This window comes from Denticeps clupeoides, chromosome 16 (assembly GCF_900700375.1).
Source record: "Denticeps clupeoides chromosome 16, fDenClu1.1, whole genome shotgun sequence".
Lineage (NCBI taxonomy): Eukaryota > Metazoa > Chordata > Actinopteri > Clupeiformes > Denticipitidae > Denticeps > Denticeps clupeoides.
In genome coordinates, this window is record NC_041722.1 from 9166446 (window position 1) to 9178129 (window position 11684).

At 42.8% G+C, this 11684-nt stretch overlaps 1 protein-coding gene across 1 annotated transcript; it reads right to left on the bottom strand.

Moving 5' to 3' along the window:
• Window positions 1-609: 609 nt before the first annotated feature.
• lrrc28 (leucine rich repeat containing 28) lies at window positions 610-11490 on the bottom strand. The gene is made up of 9 exons (XM_028956153.1): window positions 10043-11490; window positions 9845-9885; window positions 9401-9438; window positions 9014-9151; window positions 6132-6338; window positions 4279-4381; window positions 3987-4162; window positions 2785-2944; window positions 610-1581 (listed from the first exon to the last, which is right to left on the bottom strand). The coding sequence occupies exons 1-9, from the start codon at window positions 10208-10210 to the stop codon at window positions 1512-1514; spliced, it is 1101 nt and encodes a 366-aa protein (XP_028811986.1). The 5' UTR covers window positions 10211-11490; the 3' UTR covers window positions 610-1511.
• Window positions 11491-11684: the final 194 nt, after the last annotated feature.

Here is an 11684-nt window from a genome sequence, read left to right on the forward strand (position 1 = left end):
AAAGACACACCTGCTACATTCCCACCGCGTCCGCCCGTAATGACGCTCCCCTCTATCCCGCAGACGGAAGGAATGCGCCAGCTATTTAAAACCAGCTCCGCCGAGATTCCCCTCAGTGACACGTACAGGAGGATTCTGTCATTCATCTGATCGGGAACTGGCTGCTGAGCTATACGGTGTAAATTCAATTTGCAGCTGATTGTTGGATTGTTAGAAAAGTCATGCTTGCATGTAGCTCACTATTTATTAATTCGAGCCATTAATTCAAGTCAATGTTTAACTAAAGGCTCGAAACATCTGTACATTTTTGTAAATCATGTCAGTGTGCTTTGTTTTTAAAAACAATAGACAATATGTTATATGCTATGTTTGATCTTCCCAGCATTAGGTTCCGCCTGCTACAGGCCGCCCCATGACAGCGTAGTAGAGGAGACCTTCCTCTGGGCTTATCTTGTCATGGGAAATGTTTGTGTGCAGATAAACTCAGAAGGAATTAAGAACATATAATTTCTATATTACACAGAGCAATTTTTCATAAATTAAATTTAGCATTTTGCATGAAAACAAAAAAAACAAAACAAAAAAAAAAAAAACACACACACACAGCAATAATGTAAATGATAAGTATATAATTGAAATGTTCACAGATGCACTGAACCCCTTCATATTTTTTTCTTCTGAACAAATGTTATTTAGAGCGTCCAAAATATGTTCCTCTGTAGAAAACAAAAACATTCCTCATGCTCCACATCTGAAGCCACCAGCATTCAGTCAGACAAACTGATATCGCTTTAATTACCAAAGGCTCAAGGAACTTCAGTGCAACAAACCTCTCAAAAACACTAGGATGACGTGACTTGTTCAGACAACTTCCAAAGAATTACACAAACTAGGTAATGCATGATCTCACAACTGAAGACTGGCCCAATCATAAAATGAAACACAGTAAGCCAAAGTGCATTTAAAAGACACATGATAAACCTCCATGACTACCATTGCCCTGATTGACCTTCGTGTATCAATGGAGACAAACCCATATAAATCTTTTTTTTTTTTTTAAACAATTTAGTAAATATCTAAAATAACCTCCTAACTCATCTTAAAAGCATATTTTCCCCAATGAGAATTTAGAAATCATTTCAAAATACCAACATCTAGACACTATTAAACATTTCAAAAAACATTTGAGTAGTGAAAATCTTTTGAATCCATGTGGTAGTGGTGATCTTGTTAAGGTGCTGACTGCTGAAGAGCCTCCTCTCACAAAATAATACACGGTCACACACTCAACCATATATATGTATTTTTTCTTTCTTCAAAGGCCACTCTTAAATAAGCAGCATGCTCATCTCGGCAACTGAACGGTGCCAAACCCACAAAGGCTGCTTGTGAGAAGTCAGCGTGCAACTGAAGTCTGTTCATCAGCAGCTTATAGGTCCAGAAACTCCTCTATCCTTAGTGTCTGTGTGGGTGGAACGGAGTGCAAACTCGGAACCCACAGGCCAGGGCTGTCATCCCTGCAGGTCGAACGTCCGCACGCACTGGCTGGAGCAGCAGTATGCCACAAAGCTCACTGTGGTTCTGTTGAGATCAAGGAGAGGAAAACAAAATCAGGAGGGGCTACATGAGAAAGCGTGTGCAAGGGAACGAGGAAGATCTCCTCCGACGCAGCCTGAGAGAGCTGGCCGGTCTCCAGCTCTGAGTCTGAGCTGCAGCCAAATCACTTTCACTGAAGACACGCTGTAATCACCCTGCCGCAGCTTCCCGTTTTGTAAGTTGGGCAAAAAAGAAATAAATGAAGTGTTGGTGTGACAGCTGTAATATGCCCGTCTGCAGAAGAATGACTTGGGTACGGCGTTTTTTTTTTTTTTTTTTACGGCTCACACCGTTTAATCATGAAAATACTATACCACGTTTTAAAATTTTTACTTAGTCTACAAATTCATAGAAATGATATGTTCTCCATGCTGATGTATTAGGGCAGAGGGAGTGACCTCCAAGCTGCCCAATGACTTATTTTGTTTCAAGAAGGGCCTGCACATCAAACACCCCTCACGGGTCTAAATGACAGCTAGAGGTGCTTTATGCAGTGAAACCCATGCAGTCCTTCTGGCAGCCGCCCAGCTCCATCCCAGAGCGAGCTGCCATTCTACAGCACCGTGTTTCAGGCACACACAGCCCTCCACTGTATAAACTCCCAGCGTGAGGCGTCCCAGCTTCCCCTGCCAAAGCTCTCCTGTCAAAAGAAGTCAGCCTGAGCAGCCATCCCTTTCAATTAGCTTCCCAGTCCCTGAAAACCTGAGCCAAATGCCAGGGACAAGGGCTGGAACAGCAGGAGAGGAGAGGGGAAGAGGGAGAGGATAGGACCAAAAGATGAACCAATACTGTTATCTCAACATCCCACACTGTAATGGGAGCACTGAGACCATCACATATGGCTGCCATGCCATGTGACCATCTGGACAAGTGGTAATTACTGCAGTGATTATATCTCTTAATGCATCTCCACCCCCAGCAAAAGCAAAACGTTGGTGGACAAGACGTTAATATGAAAAGAGCCGTGTCAAGGTACAAATTAAAAGAGACAGCGCAAAAAAAGAAGAAAATCCAGCACTTTCATCTAATCAGCACTTTTCCTGGCACACACACACACACACACACACACACACACACACACACACACACACACACACACACAGGTTAAACTGATAAGAGCTGGAGTGTGTGTGTTGGTTGCATGTGTGCGGGATGCTGCAAGCCGAACTGCTGTCCAGGTGGCATTACCTCCTGTGGATGCCTGCCAGTGGTGTCTCCCTGAGTGGGAAAAGCTTTGGGTACACGATAGTAAACATGGGCTGGCTGCAGCGATGGCAGTGGCCCAAGGGACACTGCAGGAGATCCAGCAAGCTCTTAGGCAACAGTATGGGAGGCAGGAATTTAAGATCTGTAAAAAGAAACACAGTTGCCATTGTATTGTAAATGAGAACGTTATGAGCCATGCATTGCATTTACTTTACTTAGCAGACGCTTTTATCCAAAGCGACTTACAAGAGGAAGACTCCAGCAATTCTCGTTCGGTTTCTATAGATTTTGAGTTTACAAAACTAAGAGCCCTGATAAGGCCTAACTTGTCAGAAAAAGAACATGCTCTGAAATTATTATTTATTTATTTATTTTTTACATTTTGTGCAGTGTGTGTGCATGTGCGTGTGTTAGTGTTAGACTCGTCTGAAATACTTTTTGAATAAGTGGGTTTTCAACTGCTTCTTAAAGGTGGTGGTAGTCTCGGCTAGAATGGAGCAGGGCAAGTTGTTCCACCAGCCAGGGACAACAAAGGAGAATAGAGTTGATTGGGATCGGAGACCCCTACTATGTATCAACAACGACAATTAGAAAACATTACAAAAACTCCTATTAACAACTCCGAAGCATGGTGGCACTGAACAAGAAATAAATACATTTCTGACAGACTCAAGCAAGCAATTAAATAAACCAAGCTGATCTGGGGAGATGTAGTGGCCCATTATTTTATTATATGCCACCTGTACAAACATAAAAAATCTTCATGCTAAATAAACAACCATCTTTTATACCTGATTGTTTTAGGCTAACATCATATGTAAATCAGATTTTGCAATTACACACCCATGCACACTACACTACTGACACAGTATTAGCTTTAGAGATTAAATGACTATAGGTCAAATTCCTAAAGTTTGACTACACTGTACCCTGGCTCGATCTAAAATGTAGCCTGGATCCGACATAACATGTTGCTGCTAATTCTACTCTAATTCAAAGAGGTGTGAACAACGACCGGTCAAACACTGCACGTCATGGCTTTTCACCAAATGTGAATCATTTTGAGTCATATAGATAGATGCACACACCTAGTTCACATTGACTATACTTGATATGTGTATGTGCACTGCTCTGGCTCACAGCTGGCATTAATATGTTGAAGGATGGAACCTGGCATCTCTCACCCTTTGGGTAACGGCTGTACATGCTGTGAAGAACCCTCATGGCCAGCTCTTCCAAGGGCACCACCCGGTCAGAATCTGAGCCAATGGCCTTCACCTCCATCGGCAGAGGCACAGTCACCTCCCCCAGAGCCAAGGTCAGCACCTTCCCATCAGACACCTGGGTAGACAGGCCACACCTATGCAAAAATCAGAGTTAAAAAGACAAAGCACCACCATGGATTCATGTTTTTGTCAATGAGCAAACACTCGAGGTTGATTAGCATAACATGAGCCTGTGAGAAAAGGTTGTTACCCGCTGCAGCCAATCACTTTGTTGTACAGGTACGACGGAAGACCCTTCAGGTGAACGTTGTTGTCCACAAAGACAAACTGCAGCTCCCGGGAACGTCCTAGATCTAACAAATACACATGTTATCATCACTCTGCTGGTAAAGAAAGTACTGGAAAAATGATTGAATTGAATGTTGCTTCATAGATAGCTGCATTGTGACTGCATAGAACGTCAACAATATCACCCGCTCGTGACTCGAACATGGGGCGCACGGAGCACGGCAGCACCAACGCACTCTGCCCTTGACGTGACCTTCAGCTGGTGCTTATCACGCGCGTGTGCAGATAGGCTGCCTTTGAAGCTACGCTCTCATTAGCATGCCAGGCTCATTAGCGCCCCGCTGCAGCGTCCCCCCAGGGCTCCAGCAGAACCATGCAGTGTGGGGCTCCCCACACCTGCACCCACACGTCCGCCCGCCCAGGACACTCCCGGCGCCACCGCTACACTGGCCGAGGCAACCGGCAGACGATTACCCCAGCACAGATGTGACGGCAGCGCACGGCTGAGAAGGGGAGGAGGGCTGCTGATCACCAGGACATCAATCAAAATCTAAATAAAGAACATTTACAAATGCGGGACGCTCACTGCGGTGCAGGGCCAGCGAGAGCCTGTAATTACCAGTTATTTAAGGTTATCACAGTCTACATGGCTTCAAGCAGTGAAGGCCTCACTACCCCAGGGTGAAGCGTCTGTGTCGCTGTGGGTGGGTGTGAGTGAGAGAGAGAGAGAGAGAGAGAGAGAGAGAGAGAGAGAGAGAGAGAGAGAGAGAGAGAAAAAAAACGGGAAAGAGACAGACAGTAGTTCGGCTCTTCACATCTGGCCGGGTTTACGGTGAAAGGAAGTGCCCCAGTGCCCACAAACGCTTCTTTTCATGTGGCCGTGTAAAGGATGGCAGGCGTGAGATGTTTTCACCAGTTCGCCCCTGCCTCCCCAGATCAAAGCCACTAGACTGGGAGGCCAGCAGTGTCTCTTGGTGCCTGACTAACACACTGTCCGCTGTCTCTGTAACAACATTTTCATGAAGCCGCACGTGGGGGCGCCGTGCGAAACAAAGCGCACGCTTGTTGAGTGCCACTCCGGCGAAAGCCTCTCAATAAATACCAAGAGAACACATTTGCGTATGACATAGGCGTGGTCTTTCATCATGATTACTGGTCAGAAATGGCTTCCTTCAGGACTTCCTCATTGGTCCCTCAATACTGCATTAGTTGCTCCAAAAAGACATTTTCTACACTTTTCAACAGCTGAAGCAAACACCATAGACATGTCATTTGTGTGTATGGCCAGTCTTGTCCCAGACAAATTATCCTTGTAAATTACTCTGTTATTAATTTGAAATAATAGTGCATGGTTCCCCCATCCTGATCCTGGAGCCCAGCTAAACTGGAGGGGTTTCATTTCACTGGTTAATTAGGATCAGGTCATTTATGGCATTCAGCCCGTATCCAGAGCATTTTACAATCAGCAGGTACAGGGACAGTCCCCCTGGACACACTCAGGGTTAAGAGTCTTGCTCGTGTCACAGATTATTCTCATTACGTCAACCTTAGTTATGCATGTGGCAGAGGGGATACAGGAAAAAGAAGTAAATTAATAAATCTGCAATATAACAGTTTTGAATTTTAAACTTGTAGGGCCTTGTTTAAAAATCCCTATTGGTGAAACTTTAGAACAAAAAAAGTAAGGCCTCCATAATGGCAATTTTCTGTATTGCATTGAATTCATGAGATAAGATGTGCAGAACAATTAACAGCTAAAGCAAAACCTGGTTCCCTCTAATGAAGGTGAGGGGTCAGGCCAGGAGATCCACTCACCGAGGGGCAGCGAGGAAAGGGAGTTGGCAGCCATGGAGAGCTCATTGAGGCTGTGCAGCTGGCACAGCTGGCGGGGGAAGCGGCGCAGGTGATTGCGGTCGGCGTTCAGGCACTGCAGCGAGAGGCACTGGTGCAGCCGCTCCGGCAGCGAGCTCAGCAGGTTCATGGACACGTCCAGAGTCTCCAGGTCCTTCATGTCTCCGACCTCTGCGACCAGAAAGAACGGATACGTCACACTAAGGCGGAATTAGTACTAGACAGAAGTAGTGTGCCAGGGGCTCTCTGCACAGACACCAATTACAGCCCTGCTAATTAATTCTGTTTGCAGGGCGGATGTATAGAGCCGGTGCCTGGCTGATTGCATGGGAGATACAGCAGGAGGTTCAGATAGTAAACCAGCTCGACACGCTCTGTAATCCCGGCCTGCTTAACTTCCGTGCTGGTCATGGGAACGACAGAATGAAAAATAAGGCATGCCTACACATTAGATTTACTAACAGATTATGGGGCAGGGGGGGAAAGCATGATCGTTTCAGAAATGACAATAGATCACAGATCTGTTATATGACTACTGACTAATTGAATTTTAATAAACCAAAAAATTACTGATTGGGGAACAAAAGGGAAGGGACACTGATTGGGTCACTTGTGCTTTGTTGCCCCCTACTGCCCAAAGACGATAAAACACAACTTAACATAACACAGAATACAAATTCTAATTTCATTTAATAACACCAATATATTATAAACATATACTTCACACAATTAACATTAAAGAAATGGTAGTTGCCTAGCAGGTAATAAACTCGCATATGAACCATACAAAACAAAAAAAATGTTCAAACATACTACCATTGTGTCCCTGAGCAACTTATCCTGATAAATGAATGCTGTAAATGTAAATGAAAGTAAAAAAAAAAAAAAATGTAAACACACATTGTGTTTATACAAAAGCAGACAAAATGTCAGGAAGGTCATCTAACAGCCCATCTGAAGGATGGTTCCCCACCCCACACACACACACACACACACACACACACACACACACACACACACAGTGTTTCCCAACTGCAATCAAATTTGTCAACAGGGTGAGCGCCATCTGTTGGACACAAGCACATCTTACAGCAGCAAACTAATCCTTCAAGGGCTCCTCTCCCAAGCTACCTAGATTCAGTGGTTTAGTAAAGTGACATGCTACTTTCTTGGCTGCTGACCGCACATCTGTAGCATCACATCATACATCACATATTCCTCTTAACACAGATATGTTTATTAAACCTCATATGCAAACCAAATGTTTTCCAGTGCGTAATAAAGAAAACCACTCCGAATAGCTCAACATGTGGAGCATTCAAGTCGTGGGACACACCCTCTGGACCTGAGACACAAAGAAGAGCACTTTACCCGCGGAACATCAATTAGTAAAAAAAAAAAAAAAAAAAAAAAAGAAGAAGAAGAAAGAAAGAAAGAAAGAAAAAAAAAAGGCAGTTTTCCACAATATTATCCCCACCGCTGGAATGTCTAAATTTGAAACCATAATTGTATTTCAGCAACACACCACATAACAGTTGCATGCAATATCCCAGCCACAGACACAACTCAATGAGACACATGAAAGAAGGTATTTTAAGCAAATGGCACATAGCAGAAATAACCATCAGTAAATCATTTAGTGAATTGCAATTCCACTGGAAACATGGTAATTACACTTTTTATATCTCCTAATCAATTAATTCTATACACAAAGCATGTTCGAGGTGTAAAACATTTAATACATAATGAATAGCAGATTAAAACAGTGAACTTCATTTCCATAGATTGCTCTGGTTTCTGGCCATTAATTCAAAGAAAGGTGACTGAAGGTGTAGCATATGGAAAATTGAGGAAAATGGAACTTGGATTTGGGGTAAATAGGCTGAAAAAGTTTTCACACAAAACATGGATGATGTGTGGAGAAACCACAAGTCAAATGAATAGTACATTTTCATATGAAAAAAGTAAAAAAAAAAAAGTTTGAACAAAAAGCGCCTTCTACCTGAAGGGAGCTTACAGAAGGATTTGTGGGGTTTCAGGAATGTAAACATGAATTCACCCTCAACATCTCCCCAAATCCTCTCTCAGAAACAGGGTGCTTTGGCCGCCTGCCTGACATACCAGACTCCATTTGTCACTGCAAATTTTTTGACTCGTTGCTAAAATAGGAAACCTGGAAGCCAGAAGCTAGGGCTGGTTTGCTGAGGAACCGTGCCAACCTCAATCATGGACGGAATTGGGAGCTGCACCGGACAAGGCTGCACACTTGCGCTGACAGATAAAATGAACAAACAAACATTTTATTGACACTGCCAGAGTCAATAAGAGGGACAGGGAAGAAAAAAAAAAAAATATATATATATATATATATAAAAAAGAAGAAAAAAAAGGCCGCATTAACTAAAAAAAAAAAAAAATTTGACATAAAGGCACCTCTGATTTCCCTCAAGCAAGCAGTAGCTCCTCTTCTAAGAAACCAGCCTGATCGCGTTACCCAACTAGCCTTTATGAAGAAAGTCATGGGTGTAACTAACTATCTCCGATAATGCATAAGACAAGTGTGAACAACAGTGAGTCCATCTATTGTACTCTGATTTTTCCATGTCAGGTCCATACAATTAATAGGTGTAGCTAAAATGCACACCATCCCTCAGTTATGGTTATCCCTCCACTGTTTTTTTATATTGAAAGGTAAATGAAACCAGTTAGGAAAGTAATGGTGAATGGGGCTTTGACTCCGCAACATGCAATAGTTGATGCAGAGTTGAAATTGATAGCAGAGGCACAGTCCTCAGCATAAAGATGAACGGAAACTGAAACTCTGGTTTGGACACATTGAGGCATACCTTGAGGAAGGAATTTCAGCTGGTTGTTGGCCAATCTCAGGTGGCGTAAAGACTTCAGCCTGCCTATCTGTGGGCACAGGACCTGCAGAGCATTGTCACTTAAATCCAGGGACTGAAGCTTGGCCAGGTTACCAATAGCTGTGGAAATATTTTGAACATGTAAATAAAAAATATGGATCACTATTTCAGACATACTATATTTAAGCATATTTTCATTGATGGGTTATTGCTCAATTATTGATTGGATTGTCAACTGTGATTATTTCTGTGTGAGTTATTTAAAAATAACTTTTATTACGTTGCGCTATAAGTAAGTAGAATCCTATCAAACAGTTCAGGAAGCCCTTATATTACTCTGCAGTTTATATGGAAAAATAAATAAGTTACCTTCTGGAATGATGGCAATATTATTGGAGTGCAGATATCTTTATGACAAAAAAAGAGACACGTGTTATGAAACCTCGGCAAGAATATGTGTATGCATGGCATTTTGTACTGACCTCTATTGGGCATCTTAGAAAACACAGACACAATGGTAAAATATATGTATTTATATACACACACACACACACAGATGATGCCCAAATTCCCAAACTGGGCTGTTTTGCCAGTGAAATCATGACTTCATAGGTTTGTTAGCTTACCAAACACTACTTTATCTGCAGGTTTAACAGTCAGGATGCAAATATGTCCACTAACTTTCATTGCAGTTTTATGCATTTTTGGATCCCTTGGGGTCCATGAGAAACAATACACTGCACAGTTTTATATTTATACAATTAACAATTATGAAGTAAACATCCAGTTTTTACGAAGTAACAACATACTCACAATTCAATCAGGTTTGGGAGTTTTTGTGCGAGATTGTCAGGCTAAAAAGAAAAAACAAACACTTATTTGGTTATATTTGCATGTTTATGAAAATGAAACATGTCCGGCCTGAACAAAAGCGCCACTCTGTGCTGCGTCTCATGATAAAAAAAGCGTACTGCATCAAGCAGACGTGACCAAAAGACCGCCAACGCTCACCAATGTTGTGAGCGAGTTCCTCTTCATATACAGGCGCTCCAAAAACTGCAAACCCTCATCCTTCAACAGCTCCACGGGAAAGTGGTTCAGGTTCCTGTAGTTCAGGAACAGGTTCTTGTGTCGTTCCTGTCTGGCCATGCATATTGTTTCATGGAGTTCTGATGCCATGACAGTAAAAAGGCCTTTTTAATCCATCGCTGTTTTACGAGAAGAGTGCCAGGTGAACTGCACATCCAGGATTATCTGATTGCACTGTATGATGGGACAATAAACATCAGAACTATTTTTTAAGGGTACTATTTTTGTATGACTCTGTTATTTCGTTATATTTTGGAGGGCAACATTAAAGGGGAAGTCCGTCAACTTTTTTGTATAAAATCAAATGCAGATTTACAAATTTGCATCTTGATTCTCAACTTAAAACTCCAGACTGAATAGCCACAACAGACGTTAGAACGAGAGCTTGTTAAACGCAGAATTTTCCAGACGTCCCCGGCCTCAGTCAGATCGCATCCAGCTCGCCAGCTAATCAAACACCACGCTTAAAAAAAAGAAAACACAAAGCCACATGAAACCCCGCAACCACAACACACACCAGAGGACTGCGTAGTCAGTACAGTTTACACTCTTATGTCTGGTATTTATTAAGGACTATTATGCTAACGCTCTCCGCTAATGAGCTAGCATGGTCCAACTGCTTCCTACGCGCACGGGAGAACGCCGGTCTTCCGCGTGTGTACGACGACAACGTATCTAGGACGTAAACAGCCAAAACGCGAGTACTTCGCATTTAAACCGGCGAGTTAATACATCCATAACTCCACATCACTCTCGTAATCGACGCAACGCTGACACTTGGGGTGCGCGAGTGTGAAGTCGGCGACAACAACGCCCGTCAACACGACCGACGGAGGCGCGTCACGAAAAGCGGAACAATTAAGCGGAACAATTGCACGATATAAATTAAGTATAAAACACACATTAACAAAAGAAAATAAAATCACGCCGCTCGGGTGCTACATAAATGCGCTTTGGCAATGCGCTAGGGAAAAATTACGTGGGTCCAGAAATTAGAGGAGGTTGTTGTGTCTACTTTCACGTCCCAGCGCCACAGGAAACAAGGAGTCATTTCAGAATACGAGTCCACACTTTCAAAGTAAAAGTTCCAATACAGTAGAGGGGAATAGCACGTCAAAAGCTTGCTTCAAACGCAGTTTGGTAATAATGGTGTGCAATAAATAAATCACCCTGTTGAATAATTATTGTAAAACCCCAATTATTTTGCAAACACAGAAGCCAACATCATAAAAACAAATTTAAAACTGAACCGAATCTAATCGCCGAACCGATTCAGCTTCGCTAGACTCGTGATTCCGTCGCGATTCTCGTTGAGACCTCGTTGCATCTGATGACTATATAAGAATACAGGGATGGCCACAAGCCTACACAAGAGTTTAAAACAATTCAAGGAATGTAAAAAATTGCCGACTTTATTAAAAAAAAGTTTCGAACGGGTCGTTGCGTAACAGTTCTGTGAGTTCTGCAATTGAATATGAACTCAGAGTGTCATTTACTCCGTGAAACGATTTCTTTAAAGCGCGCACCAGCCACCTTAGACAACAAATTATTTAAGCGCCTCGCT

Excerpts from the sequence above, each read along its gene's own strand:
- lrrc28 (XM_028956153.1), bottom strand. The coding sequence starts at position 10,210 with ATGGCATCAGAACTCCATGAAACAATATGCATGGCCAGACAGGAACGA. Across the intron at positions 9,886-10,042 it reads GGAACTCGCTCACAACATTG|CCTGACAATCTCGCACAAAA; the intron begins GTGAGCGTTGGC and ends TTTTCTTTTTAG. Across the intron at positions 2,945-3,986 it reads GTACAGCCGTTACCCAAAGG|ATCTTAAATTCCTGCCTCCC; the intron begins GTGAGAGATGCC and ends TTCTTTTTACAG.